The sequence below is a fragment of the Nelusetta ayraudi genome, unplaced genomic scaffold (assembly GCF_046127955.1).
Source record: "Nelusetta ayraudi isolate G7.1 ecotype Tasmania unplaced genomic scaffold, CSIRO-AGI_Nayr_v1 ptg000074l, whole genome shotgun sequence".
Lineage (NCBI taxonomy): Eukaryota > Metazoa > Chordata > Actinopteri > Tetraodontiformes > Monacanthidae > Nelusetta > Nelusetta ayraudi.
In genome coordinates this window covers 396,546-410,885 of record NW_027466124.1, presented here as the reverse complement: position 1 = coordinate 410,885, position 14,340 = coordinate 396,546, and the positions used below count along the sequence as shown (strand labels likewise).

Sequence of the window (14,340 nt, the reverse complement as noted above, 5' to 3'; positions counted from 1 at the left end):
AAATCAGTTTCAGTTATTTGGAAATAGATGCTACAAGTCGAGGCAGAGACTTAAACCTCAGTTGAGGAGAAGTTTGTCTAGATAGTGACGCCTGGAAACGTCGTATTTGGTCTGTTACTGGAGAGCCATGTACTTATTCAATCATTCTATTTACTTTTTTTTTTTTTTTTTTTTTTTTTTGCCACTGTTTATCCTGCTATAGGAGTCCAACCTGGACAAATTGGTAATATTGATCATTTATGGCAAGTCTTTTCAAAATGTGCTGCTTTCACAATTGTGTCCAAGTGTCTGGACGTTAGACTAAAACGAGTGGTGCAGAATGATCTTGTTTAGAAAACATCAGACTTTTGACGGTGCAAAGCGAGCAAAGAAGCAGATCACCATGAGGAGGACAAGTCTGACACAGCCGGTCTGGTGCGCAGTTAAAACGTGTTAATTAGCCCGGGGCGATTGCCCTTCCAGTTCAGTGGGCAGTGCTGTCGGACGGAGGCAAAATCGCCTGCACGCACGATTGGATGGACAAACGCTGATAGGCTAGGATGGTTTGGTTTGGTTTGGTGGCTGGCTGGCTGGACCAAAAGCAGCAGGCTTAAAGGACCACGTGGTAAAATTTAAGGCCGAGTTGTGACCAAATCCTGAGACCAAAACTCGTAGCCACCCGAGGCTTTTTATAACTCGTTCCTTGGTTAATGAATTGACTCAGAAGTCGATCAAACCAACATTTTTTTTAAAATCCTTCTCCCTTATGCTTTAATCCAGAGAACTTCCAACATCTATCCAACCACAAGGGGACACCGTCCACAATGTCCTCCAAGCGGAGGAACGACTCGTGCCGAATTTGCGGCGGCGAACTCAGGGGGAACCAAAGGCGGTGGCTGTTTGCGGGCCAAAGCAAAAAAGGTTTCCTGACGCCAACGGGGTCTATCCGAGGAGGTACCCCGTCCCAGTCCTTGCAGAGCAGTCCCTGGGGTGAGTCTGGAACCTGATGGAGGAGCTCGTACTGTTGATGATGTCCACAAGGGTATTAAGTAGACTTCTATTGTGTCTCTCTTCACACACAGGCAGCACATTATCCCTGAGCTCCTCGGGGTCTCTTTCCAAGTCTCAGGTGTCATTGAACTCCTCATCCAAAGGCGTGGATGTGCTCTCCGTGCTGACCCACATCCTGGGCCAGTCGGTGCCGCGCGGCAGCGCCCTCGGCGAGTTTGTGTGCGGCAAATGCGCGTGCGTCCTCGAGCGGGTGTTCAAGTTCGACTCGGTGATCGCCCGGGTGAGGGTGCTCTCGTCCGAGAGGCTGCAGAAGCTGACGCAGGAACGGGACAAGATCAGACAGTGGGTGCGGCAGAGCTACGGCCAGCGACACCCGCAGGAGTCCCGGGGCCGAGGCAGCACCAGCGAGGAGGACGGCGAGCCGGAGAAGGAGGGCTACCGGGAGATGCTCCAAGACAACATGGCCTTGTCGCAGTACGAGTGCTGGTCTGAGAAGTGGGACGCGTGTCCGCATTTCATACGAACGGGCAAAAGGTGCCGAAGGGGCAAAGGTTGCGATGGCTGCGACTCCTTGCGGGTTTCCGACTCGGATTATGAGTCCGTCTGCGGGGTCCCTCGCCACTTGCCCTTCCAGCCCGTGTCCCACCTGTCACGTGACAAATCTCAGAGCATGCCCCTCCACTGGCATAGGGTGCCCTCCATCAGCTACAGCCTGTCCTCGCCGACCGGATCCACTCTGTCCTTGCACGAGTCCGTTCACTCCCTGGACTCCCTGGACTGCAACGACCTGTTCGACTCGCCGGGTGACAACTCCGCCGGCTTCCTGCTGAGGGAGCTGAGGAGCCTCGAAGTGAAGTCTGTGAGTTCGCCCTCGGGGAGTAGGATCCCCGTTTTAAGCAAGAAGGGCGCCGGGTCCTCGCGGAAGGCCGCAGAGGTGGCGGCGCCTTTGGTCAACAGGGTCCTGAACTTTGGCAGCACCGAGGAGAACGGAGGGCTTGAAACGGACGAGGAGGACCGAGATGTTCTGACAGAACTGAGGGACGAGTTTGTGCCTCTTCATCGAGAGGTAAGTAGGCAAATGTCAAATGTTGCTTGATAATTATTTGCGGTTTTAAAAGTGAGTTACCGTAAAGAATTTGTTTTGTGGCACAACTACGCAAAAATGAATTTTTTTTGTCTGGATTCAAAAATTTGAATTGGCCACAATGTGGCCAAAAAGTGCAGGAACTCTAAATGTATGTTTTAATTTTTTGAAATTTGTCTAGAGACAGAGGATTTTCTTTAAACGTTCAATGTACTGTGTTAAACTCATAGCTTTCAGGTGGAGCAGCATCATTCAAAGAAGAACCTTCATTTAGCCCTCTGTTTACAGCCTGCTGCAAAAAAAAACCCACCAGGTTTTGGGCAGCCTGCTGAATTGAGGCTTTGTGGTATCTTCCACATGTTTGGAAGGGGACAAAAACAAGGCAGACAGTGGGTGGAGCTATCACTTGGCTTTGTGACATCACAAAGAAGTGATTTCCAGAATAGTGTGTTGGAATTTTTGTTTGTTTTTTTTGTATAGTTTCTAGAAAGTGCCGCAAGCGGAAATAGTATCTGGATTTTTATTATTTCCGGGAGTTCACTGACAGCATGGAGACCGATTTTGTCGTCAGTAAAATACATTCTGTGTCCAACATATACAAACGGAAATGCTCTGACCCCATGCTGTGTGTCCTAACAGATTTCAATACGGACACAGCAGCGTGGCGCCTGAAGGAAATCTGGCAGCAATGGAAACTTGCCAAAACAATTCAGTGTTTTTCACGTGTTTTCACACACACAAAAAAACCCAACTGATGTGTACTTTATAACCGCGCGTGGTTTCAGAGTGCAGCTGGCAGGGTTCCCCACGCTGTCAGGCACCTGCGAGGCCAGCTGGATCAGGCCGTGTCCCGCATCAGGACCCTGGAGGCCGAGCTGAGAAGTGGGAGGAGCAGCAGAAAGGCCGAGGTCAACGGTTCGGAAGACTGGCACCCGGTGAGTGAGAACGGGGGGAGAGTTGACGTTTGTGTCTACGGAGCTGTGTCCCAGAAATCGCGTGGTGGTAAACACCACCGTGCATATGTGGACGCTCCCACGTGTTTCCACACTTGGCATTCCTGGCAGTCGCTCAAAAGATCTTGCTGGGTAAAATGTCAGCGTTTATCTTTTTCACGTCAGAACTCGCTCAGCGCTCAGAGCTGAAGCTCTTGTTGAAGCGCAAACGTTTCGCTTTTTTTTTTTACAACGAAGACACACGGGAAGGTACGATGTGTCAACAGAGTCCTTTAAAGGCAGTTTATCATTGACTCGAGGACACGGCTCTGTTCACTATTTATACACAGTTATCTCAGCGCTTTGACCACAGGAGCCAGCAACTGCATGTCGCTCAATTTGATTGACGGCTCTGGGAGTGGTTCAAGTTTTCGTCCACCTCGACTGGGAGTTGATTTGTTTGCCTGTAATAACGTTTTTATTATTATTTTTTTTTTATTTTTAACCAGCTGTCACAAGATTACGGCCTCAAACCGTTTTTCACACCAGAAAAGCAAGTTTTTCTTTTCCTGCCTCGCAGCTGCCAGGTCACATGTCATAATAGCTCCATAAAACTCTGTGTGAATGTTGACTGAGCACAAATATGACATTGTGGTAATGGCCAGAGGGGGGTAGGTGCACTGCTGTTTTAATGCCTGCTAACGGGTGCGGTTGTGTTACCTTATACAGGTGCACACACACACACACACATTTGTCTCTCAATGTCCTTGTGAAGACTTGAATGAATTCCATTCTTTTGTACTGCCTGACCTCGACCAGGCTTTTTGAAATTGTACAGGTGAAGTTGTCAGAACAAAAGTGAGAGCGTGGTGTTTAGTGAGTCTACAGAGCAGCTGAGAAAACCCTGGGTTATGCCGGTGATCATAATGCCATTATTCCTGGGGCAAACTCCACCAGTCAGGGAAGATTCCAGAGAAAGGTCCCGTGTGTGCGTGTGTGCGTTTATGCGCACGTGCGTGTGCAAGCGTAACCTGAGCTTTTTCCCCTTTGAGATAAATTTGCCGCGGGAGGTGGCAAGGCTTCCTTATGTGAGCAAACAAAAAGTCCTTATCGAAATCCAAATCAGTGGCGTTGATCTCCCCCTACTGGCGACTGAGAAAACTCTTGCCCAGCTATTCTACAGAAACGATATTATCGGACTGTTAAGTTTTTTCAGTTTGTAAGCAGACCATTTATTGCTGCAGAACGTTGCACATCGAGCCCTGTGCGGAATAACATGGTGATGCGTTCACTTGCAGACTCGGCTACAATAAGCTGTCTAAATAGTCACGATAGAGTGCAGATTGCACTCCAGCATTTAACAAGTGCAGCTACGGTAAATCCCCATGAAAAAATAATAAAAAGTGAGTGGTTCAGCTGAAACTTGCGCCGTTAATTTTGTAGACTTCGGAGTCCCGATTGAACTCTTGTCTTAATGTCTTTGTTTTATTTTTTACTCATAACTACTTTCTTACTGTATGTGCTTTATGTATGTCATTAATTCTTTAATGTACCAAAAAAAACAATTTCAAGATCTTTTCAAGAGTTTTTTCAGTTTTCTTCCCTAAAATGTCTTTATCAAAGACCTCTCTAATATCTGCTATCCCGACTTTCCCCCCGTTTCCCCCCCTTGCCTGCAGTCGGACCAAGAGGAGGGCGGCGGCGGGTCGCTGCTGCTGCAGAGCTTCGGTCACTCCCTCCACAGCCGGGAGCGTCTGATCCAGGTGGGTGAGGCGATGAGGGCGGACAGGACTCAGTCATGCAAGCGGCGCTGGAATCCTCTGCCTGCCGCTGTTTTAAGACTCACTGGAATGTTGTTTGTCTCCGAAGTCACTGCACACCCTTTAAAGTGGCAGTTTTCTAACTGCACCTGTGTGTGTTGTCTTAAGCCCTCTTTTGTCCCTCGGCATATTTTTAGCCGCTGCTGACGTGGATGATTTGCATCAGGGACGTTATTTGACTGTGACGTCCGCGTGAAAACGGCAAATAAGCTCATCAACGTTTTATTGAATGGCAAATGTGCGTCGGTACCTCATGGCACCTCAAGTACACGTTTGATCTTTGCCGCAGTAACGATCTCTTTTGAAAAGTTTTGCAAATATTAAGGAATGAATGCAGCAGCACAGACTGTGTGTAACAGGTTGGCTTGAATGCAACAGTTTGGCGGTGTGCCAGACCGACAGTAGCTGCTTTTCCGAATGCAGGGTCCATCTTCACTATCGCGCTAAGCGGACTCGCCTCTAGTTGGGCGTGTCACCTACAAGCAAGATTCCGGCACCACATTTGGGTAGAGTTGGGTAGTAAAGCCATTAAATGTTTTGCCACGCCCCTAATCCAAACTCACGGTCTTCAGCTGCGCTCAACCCGTGCGGCAATTCCCGGTTCTTGTTTGCTGATCATGCGAGATTTCCACGTCGAGCAAATGAGTAACAAACCAGCGCGCCTGCGTGACATCGCCGTCTAAAAACCTTTTACAGCCCCGTGTTTGGTTTTTTTGTGGATCTGTGTTTGTCCACACACAAGTTTCCAACATGCCAGCTGCTACTGGGTCGTTGCAAGCCTGGCACGCTAAGGCGCTGAATACCTGCTCTCTCTCGCCCAGGAGTGTCTGGGTGTGATCAGGAAGCTGTGCACGGAGGAGGCAGCCGGCGTTGAGCTGACCGACAAGCTGACTGAGAATCTGAAGGAAACGCTCTGCGACAACAAGGTCAGTGTTATTATCATTAAGTCTGTAATGTTGGGTTCTTAGCACGCTGAGTCAGCCAGGCCCTGGAGCGTAGCGCCGTGTGGCCGTGACGCCGGGCGCGCACGCACACACACACACACACACGCACGCACACACACAAACTCTGCTGTCTGTTTGTCCCTGTGGAAATCGTGTATGTGGCTCTGCCTTCACGCCAAGCAAGAACATCACATATAAAAAGGCCCTTGGCATTCAGAGCTCAGGCTCCAAAGTTAGGACATCAGCTGATTTCAATGCTAATCTGATGCCTCGAAGAAAAATGCAGGCACACGCAGGCATCTGGTGTTTTTTTTTTTTTTTTTTTTTTTAGGAGATCTGCATCTTCAGATTCAGATTCCTTTTATTTGCCATTGTGTAAAACACATTGGAATTTGCTTCGGCAATGGCATGAGTGCATTCAGTTCTTTTTTCCCCCCCACATACATCAACTGACAGACATACAACACAGTCTTCATTTCTTAGAATTCTTCTCAAAACTTTTTCTTTTCTGTTTTTTCTTTTCCCCTGGTGACCTTTCGTTTCCGCTGATAGAAAAGTTAATCGATGCAAATAGAAAACAAACAAAAAAGAAATGGTGTGTCTCATTTGTACTTGAAACTTTGCCAAGCAGTTTCAGGTGTAACTGGTTTTGGGTTGAGAACATTAAAAGCTAAAGGCCAAAGAAAAAGGTCATGGGCTTTAACGTAGCAGTTGCACCTGTCTGCTGTAAAAAGGAAGTCCGTCATAGGGGCCAGTAACGTAGTCGGTAGGAGGCGTTTTAGCCGACTTGGATGCAGTAGATTTCTCCAAAACTCAGCCATGAGCGGTTGGGGGGTGGGGGGATTTAAGGCCAGAAAAACCTGTTTCAGCACTCATATTGTTTCCCGACTCTCTTTTTAACAGTCATCTATAACAGTTTGAACACATATCCTGTTTCGAGTGCACACAGTGCTCACTCACGTTTTAAAAGCCCTTTAAACACAATTTCCTGGCAACTATGTTTGTGTAAGTTGTGCAGGGTTTTTAAAGGGGCAACTTCACCAGTTCTGTTATAAACCAAAAGAAAAATGTCTTCTGTAGAAAACACAGATTAGTCAGATATCAGCTTCAAAAGCCATCTTTGATGCTAGGTTACAAAGAAGCTATTTATTGTCTTTGCACCATGTCAGCGTTTATCTGACGCAGAGTCCTCGTTTTGAAAGCTGAACCTGTCCCTGGTTTTTCAGAGCGCCCTGGAGACTCTGAGGTCTGAGACGGCCGACGTGGAGAAGAGCTTGAAGAGAGAGATCGAGGCGCTGAAGAAAGCTGGCAGAGACAGAGAGCGCGACCTGGACACGCTCAACACCGTGCTGCAGTGCAACCAGGATGTGATCAACGTGAGAGACACACACACACACACACACACACTGAACACACCTAGCTAGAGCTTTTCCTTTTTCCGTGCTTCCAGGACCTGCGTGTGGCTCTGGGGGAGAAGGAGCGGCTGCTGCGGGAGGTGGAGAAGGAGAGGGAGGTGTGGCGGCAGAGGGACCGGGCCCTCGCTACTGTCCTGCAGGAGAAGGACCAGTTGACCCAGAACCTCCGACAGGAGCTGGAGCGTTGCCAGGTAATGTTAGCGGGGCGGTATTTCCCCGTATTTTTCTTGTTTGTTTTTTATTCCACATTTTCAATTGGATCGTCTGTTTTGTTTTCAAAATCCGAGGTAGTTGCAGGGTTTCACATGTCCAGCAGGGAAACTCTCTGCATGCGACGTCCCTTCACAAACAAACCTGGAATGTTATTGGACGAGCCCTCCGGCTGTCAAACAAACAGACTAAAAAAACCTTATTGGGAACGTCTAATTTTCCCAGTTCATGACCTTTTCGGCGTCACCAGAAGTGACCCCATCCATGTCAGAACACTTTAGGCCATGAGGCCAGAACCCTGGGTTGGCCGTCGCCCTCATCTCAGCTCTGATTGGCTGCGGTACATTGCGCCATTAATCAACCGCCTGGTTGGTCTCAGTACGAATCGCCTCAATGGTTCCTGCATGTTTCCATAGAGTCGTGAGGCTGTTCCTCCGGAGTCTGCTTTTAAATGTTCCACCCCATGGGACATTTTAAACACACAATGAGTGCTGAGGGTTTGTCCAGAAGGTTTCTGACCCGTCACGCGGATTCATGCTCTTTCCATTTAATTTTCCAAAATGCACGGGCACAGAGTTCAAGGGAAGTTTTCCCCGTTAACTTTCTTTCACCGAGGCCTGTTCCTCTGCCCTCGCTGTGGCTGGCCAGTAAACACTGGCTGCTGTGACAGCGGTGGGAAACTTTCAGTCACAGCCTGTTTTTTTCCTCCCCTCCAGGCTCCAGCTGACTCCTCCAGTGGGCAGGGATTGGCTGAGGGCGGAGCTCAGGAAAACAGTGCCATCTTGTGTGAGGAGGTCACTAAACTCACCACGGCGCTGCAGGAATACCAGGACATTGTGCAGGTGAGTTTGTCTCTTGCTTTTAAAATCTGTCAGATTCCATCTTCCAGAGTGAGAAGGCGTGAGAAGCATTTAAATGTTGACATTGATAGATGCTTTTGATGTGTCCTCTCCTTTGGTCACCAGCAACAGCAGCAAACTCACGACCGCATGGTTTCGTCCTTGACCGCTCAACTCAAAGACACGCGGCAGGAGCTGCGGGAGAAGCAGAAGGAGAAGAAGGAGGCTGAGCGATCCTGGCAGAACTACAAAGACGACCAGGAGGCCGAGGGCAGGAGGCTGAGGGACAGCCTGCAGAGCAGAGACAAACTCATAGAGGTGATCTGCCACCTGTTGGTGGACTTGAGCTTCACTACACTGTAGATTGTTCTCTGTTCACTTGCATGTTAAAGGCCCAGTGTGGGAGATTTCCAATGGATCTTTTTGCATGAAATAAAAAAAAAAAAAAACGCATTTATGTCATAATCATAAATAAAATAACCGTGGTGTTGACAGTTGCTAATTAAAAGCATTTTTTATATAGTCTAAGGCAAAAAAGGAGGCCAATATTGTGCCATTTTTTTTTTTATTTTGGATCAGTATTTAGCATTTGTGATATAAAGATTTTAATTTCAAAATCATCAGATTTTGTTTCATATATGTTCTTCTTTTGTGGTTTCAGCAAATCCTGCTGGATGCTGAGGAGCGGGACCACACGTTCAGGGAGCTGCAGCAGAAACTGCAGAACAAACGAGAACCTCTGACTGCCATCAAACACACACTGTGAAAGCACAAACTGCACAGAGGCTACATTCCTTTCGCACTTTCTGCACCACACGCACACACTGCGCCACCTTTTGGCACTTTCGTTGTGGTGCATGCTAAGTTTATTTATGATCATCTGCATTTGAGAGGTTTACCTTTGCACATGCGTCCTGTTCTGGCAAAAAGCTGAAGAAAAGTTTAAAAATGTTCACTAATTATTTACCGAATTACATTTGGTAAAGTTTGAGACTTGCTTTAGGTATGAACCAATCACTGTCTTGTCTTGATTCCAGAATGCAGCAAGTCTAACCATCAGCCAATGATTAGACTTCATGGCTGCAGGAGGATCATTGCTGATTGTTCAGTGGTTCTGAGCTGCCGTTTTTGTTTACAGTGCTTTAGACCTCATGGATGGATGGATGGATGGGTGGGGATGGATGGGTGGGGATGGATGGATGGATGGGTGGGGATGGATGGGTGGGGATGGATGGGGATGGGTGGGGACACAACTACAAAGCAACATTATATTTTAACTGCTTTTATTACTGTGCCTCACTGTCTTTTTAACTTGTTTTGTTCAGAAACTCTTCTAAACTGCTTTACGGTTCACTCGCGGTACAATCTCACAATTTCTTTGAATTATTATTCTATCTTTGACATTTTCATATTTTATTTGAGATGTTCAAATAATCAGATCCAAATCAGATCCAAATTTTTGAAAACTGATTTTTTTTTTCTTCTCATTTTGATCAGTTGTGTTCTGTTGTATGAACTGTGGGAACTGTAATATTTCCTCCTAATTAAAGCTTTATTTTAAGTTAGTTGTACATTGAGCCCGAGCTTCTGTTGCTGCTGCCACACTTATTGTCAACTATGCGATTTCAGCATGTTAAAAACTTTGGACCAAAATAGACTATTTATTGACTGGAAATGAATTAATGTTAGAAAACGTTGGCGAGGTGATAATATTTTTACATAACATTCAAAGATTTGAAAGTCAATGTTTGAACAATTGATGTTCTATGACTTGGAGGGAGATCAAAGGCACACTTATCCATTTCCCCTCTAACGTTCTGGCTTTTTACTCAGATCAAAGCCCGAATCCCAAGGGAAAATAAGCTTGGACTTTCACGTGAAAGTCAAAATTCTGAATTTCAAAGTGGAACTGCAGTTGCGCGCTCCTAGTGACTTACTACACTGTCCCGGACAGCAGGGGGCGCCTCTTTCTGTTTCTTCGGGGACTGTTGCTATAGAGCTCGTACCTCAACACATCACTGGCAGCGGACAGTGGGGGCGAGATGCAGGTCCAGTCGGTACCGATCGCCTCCGTCACCATCGGACCGCAGGTCTGGCGCGAGCGCACCAACCTCCTGATCCGGCGCACGGAGCGCCTGGTGCGAGCGACCCACGCGGCCGCCACGTCGGCGTCGCAGTTGGAGAGTCTGCCGGGTGGCCGAGGGGAGGAGGAGGAGGAGGAGGAGGGCTTCGGGGGGGAAATCCGAGAATGCATCTGCAGAAACATCATACGGAGGCCGAGCACGGCCAGGTCAACGGTGAGAGCAGAGCAGTGTGAATCATCTGCAAATGTTGTTGAGTCGTGAGACAACGGAGTTCGTGTGGTAATGGAATTGCTTCTTGTCACGTGTCTTGTGACTTTTGTTGTTTTGGTGTCGACCGCAAAAAAATAACTGTTTTGCTGATGACACCTGCCTGTCAACAGCAAAACAATTGTTAATATACTGAAAAAAAATTTTTCTGGGAATGTGGCTTAAAAAGAAGTATGATCATCAAAATTGTTCCAGTGAAAGGTGAAACAACACCTTTAAAGTTGCAGTGACACATAAGAAAAGTGCTGTGCCCCGAGGTTTAGCTTGTTAAAATGACCTTTAACCTCTGACTCCAAGTCCAAGACTCCGCCCTTGGTGCCCTTCCCTCCGGCCAGCTGGCGGGACGTGTGCGCCAGAGCCAGCTGCGACGTGGCCAACGACTACATGAGGAGGGTGCGAGAGGTGGAGGGCACGCTGCGGCGGCAGGCCTGCACCGTGACCGAGGAGAGCAACAAGCTGGAGCGGGAGCGGCTCCACCTGGAGATGATGCTGCGCAGCCTCACAGCGTACCTGACGGTCAACAGCAAGAGCTCTGCGGGGAGGACCAAGAGGCCATCCACTGCCGAAACAGTAATCCAGACCCACCAGTGGAGCACAATGCATAATTTATACCTGGTCCACCTTCACTGAGACACACAAAAAAAAAAAAAGCAAGTGATGAAAGTAGTGATTCGTTCATCAGGCAAATTCAACCTTTCAGTGCAGACACCACATCATAAAATCTGCCAACACATTGGCAATTTGTCACACGTGTATGTTTGTAATTGGGCCTAGAATAAATTCAGAGTGGATAATAATCATTTTGCACCATGATGCAATTTCATTAACACTTTTTTTTTATTATTGAGTTTAGAAGACAGGCAAACAATTTGGTCTGCAAATTGTAATAATATAAGTAACAGAAATGTATAACTCTTTGGCATTATTTAGAATATTATTACCATTACCATTTAATACTCTACTCTCTACAAAACACACAGCCAGTCCAACATCCACTGCCAGTCAGGAAGCTCATCTCATTCGCCAAAAAGCCAAATACGAAGGGCAATTTCTTGAAGCTCCTTCTGCAAAACATGCATGTCACAGCTGTTCAACTGGTTATGCCACAACACAGCTTATTATATCAACACCAATGCCAGCTATTTCTAATGTCACATCACGCATTATTTTATGTCGTTTCAACAGCACCAATTGTTGAAACAAACTACCAGCCCTTTTCATTCAGTATTTCACAGCGTGGATGCTGGTTTAGAGGCGGGTTCAAATGAAACGCAACTGACATGATCTGCCGCAGGACAAAGACGGCGCCGACTACTTCCTGCAATGTGAGCGGAAGGAGCTGAGCAATCTGAAAAGAGATCTCGAGGAAACCCTGAGAGTCACCATGAACCAGCTACAGGTGAACCAGCCACACTGCACATCTGCACCGGTTCTCCGCAACAGAAAACCTCCACCGACCCCTGACGCTGTTTCTGTCATCCTTTCTCGCTCTCAGGCCCTGGGTCAGAGCAGCAAGCAGCTGCTGGAGTGTGCCAGAGAGAGGGCCCTGGTGCTGGAGCTGCTGCCTCAAATCGGATACGCTGGCGGAGCGCGCAGCGCTCTTCTCGCCAGTCAAGTGGCGCCGACCAGCCACTTCACACCAGGTACGCTGCAGAAAAGCTCAGAGCCAGAGCCGGACAGAGCTGGTTTTGCATAAGACTGAGGTCTGGTCCTGGTCAAATGTAAATTCACATGTGCTAGATCAGTGGTTCTCAACTGGTGGAGTGTCAGGACCCACATTTCTTTCCCTTATAATGGTAAATGGACTGCACTTATATAGCGCTTTCCAGCACCTGCACGGTACCCCAAAGCGCGAATTTTGTGTCCTGCAAAATAAATGCCCAACATTTCTTTCCTGTAAATATGTATATTTTATCCCCGGGCTGTCATGCAAAGCATGTTGTTCAGGCCCATCCTCTCAACTCAGAAACATGGAAAACAGGTTCCGCTTGTAGCAGCGCAAGTGGTGGCACATGTTGTGGTTGCAGGGTGCAAGCAGGCCTTGGAGACGTCCATGCTGGCCGTCAAGCAGTCGAAGCAGCTGCGAGAGGACATCAGGCTGAAGGTCACGAGCGCCATCATCAGGCAGAAGACCGCTTTCTGCATCGTCAACGACGGCCTGCTGAAGAAAGTGGCCGAGACCGTTGACCTGCAGGTGCACACTTGACTGTAACCTGGAGGCGGCCATCCTGCATGCGGCTGACAAAATTCCTCTGAACGTTTTTTTTTTCTGTCCCTTTTCAGAAAAACCTGAGTCTGATGTCTGCAACCACCAGGCAGGCCATGTTCCGCAAAGAGAGAGAAATCAACTGCATTCGTACGAGTTACAGTGTGTTGCAGGTGTGTGGTCAGGGCGTGGAAGATCCTGTTTCCAGTTTTGAGTCTAATGAATTGTATTTGTATTTATTTTATTTTATTTTTGTATTTATTTTATTATGTTAGGGCCCAGACAGCAACAGTGACATCACTACCAGAGAGAAGCTGGACAGGCCTCTGGTGCGGGTCTATCAGAGACACCCTGGGACACAGTTACCTGAGGCGGCTCATCTCATACAGGTGGATGCTCATCTGAATTGTTTATTGAATCATCATCATCATCATCATCATCATTATTATTATTATTGTTATTATAATTGTTGTTTCAGTACTGACTTTATACAAAACCAAGAAGTAAACAATTTTAAGGGGGCCATATAGATGTATGCTAGGAGGAACACAAACTGCAGGGGGCAGCAGTCACAAGGCAGTTGAAGTTGAGCTCCATTTAAAAACATCAACCTTTACGCGCCAAAAAAAGAAAAGAAAAGCAAACTCCAACCAGCCAGCACATTAGAGCAACTGCATTCCTCTAATTTGACTATAATTGGTTCTCATGCAACCCATGCGTATCCAACACGAGGCTGTAACTCTGCCTCCTGCGTCACTTCCAGGGCACCCGGGCGCTGAGGCGATGCCTGTCGGCCTCCGCGTCGGAGCTGGCCAGGCTGCAGCGCGCTCGCCTCCAGGTGATGGACGACCAGCGTGGCAAGACGTCGGCGGCCAAGGTGGACGCCTCGGTCCTCCGCATGAGGCGCCAGCAGGTGGACAAGCGGGCAATGCCGTCTCTGCTCCAGCAGGAGGCGCGCAGGAACCAGCCGCAACTGTCTGTGGCCGGCGCGCCTGCGCAGGAGAAGCCCGGCGATGGAGACTGGCGGGTTGTGGTCAAGAGGCTGCAGATCTGTCCCAAGTGTGGCGGAGTGATTAGACGGAATAAAAGCGTCTCCGTGTGACTTAGAATCTGAGGACACGTAGATTTGAGTGTAACATTTGTGAGATTTCCCTTTCCATATTAATTGCACTGGTGTATAGGTTCTGTTGACTCTTGTGTATGGATTTGTTTGGTCGTGTGGGGATTGTGTGCTGTCGTGTGCTGTTACACAGAACTGTGGAATTACTTATTTCTTTTCATTTTTTGCTCAAGCTCCTCATGTTTTTAGCGTTAGCATGGTCTTAAATTGTGTTTTCTTAGCAGCATCACAGCATCCATATACCACATTTGTTTTTTTATCTTACAAGAACAGACGATATTAAACATAAATCGTGGTTAAAACAGCTTATCAGACTTTCATTTGGATTCCACTAAAATAATGGTATGTGGATGTTTCCATATTTAAAAATATGGAAACATCCACATACCTTAGGTCAATAGTATTTCTGCACTACACAAGAAATAAAAG

General features: G+C 47.5%; 2 protein-coding genes across 2 annotated transcripts; both read left to right on the top strand.

The window, feature by feature from the left end:
* Positions 1-724: 724 nt before the first annotated feature.
* Positions 725-9,422, top strand: LOC142899607 (uncharacterized). Its single transcript, XM_076043282.1, has 10 exons — positions 725-969; positions 1,062-2,056; positions 2,860-3,009; positions 4,686-4,769; positions 5,648-5,752; positions 6,997-7,146; positions 7,221-7,376; positions 8,112-8,237; positions 8,361-8,552; positions 8,896-9,422. Exons 1-10 carry the CDS (start codon positions 804-806, stop codon positions 8,998-9,000), a joined length of 2,229 nt encoding a protein of 742 aa, XP_075899397.1. The 5' UTR covers positions 725-803; the 3' UTR covers positions 9,001-9,422.
* Positions 9,423-9,457: 35 nt separating this feature from the next.
* Positions 9,458-13,927, top strand: tektl1 (tektin like 1). Its single transcript, XM_076043289.1, has 8 exons — positions 9,458-10,531; positions 10,883-11,155; positions 11,880-11,984; positions 12,081-12,228; positions 12,613-12,779; positions 12,869-12,964; positions 13,067-13,180; positions 13,555-13,927. Exons 1-8 carry the CDS (start codon positions 10,277-10,279, stop codon positions 13,891-13,893), a joined length of 1,497 nt encoding a protein of 498 aa, XP_075899404.1. The 5' UTR covers positions 9,458-10,276; the 3' UTR covers positions 13,894-13,927.
* The last annotated feature ends 413 nt before the right edge of the window (positions 13,928-14,340 follow it).

Excerpts from the sequence above, each read along its gene's own strand:
- tektl1 (XM_076043289.1), top strand. The coding sequence starts at position 10,277 with ATGCAGGTCCAGTCGGTACCGATCGCCTCCGTCACCATCGGACCGCAG. Across the intron at positions 12,229-12,612 it reads GACCAGCCACTTCACACCAG|GGTGCAAGCAGGCCTTGGAG; the intron begins GTACGCTGCAGA and ends TTGTGGTTGCAG. Across the intron at positions 13,181-13,554 it reads AGGCGGCTCATCTCATACAG|GGCACCCGGGCGCTGAGGCG; the intron begins GTGGATGCTCAT and ends CGTCACTTCCAG.
- LOC142899607 (XM_076043282.1), top strand. The coding sequence starts at position 804 with ATGTCCTCCAAGCGGAGGAACGACTCGTGCCGAATTTGCGGCGGCGAA. Across the intron at positions 3,010-4,685 it reads GTTCGGAAGACTGGCACCCG|TCGGACCAAGAGGAGGGCGG; the intron begins GTGAGTGAGAAC and ends CCTTGCCTGCAG. Across the intron at positions 5,753-6,996 it reads AAACGCTCTGCGACAACAAG|AGCGCCCTGGAGACTCTGAG; the intron begins GTCAGTGTTATT and ends CTGGTTTTTCAG.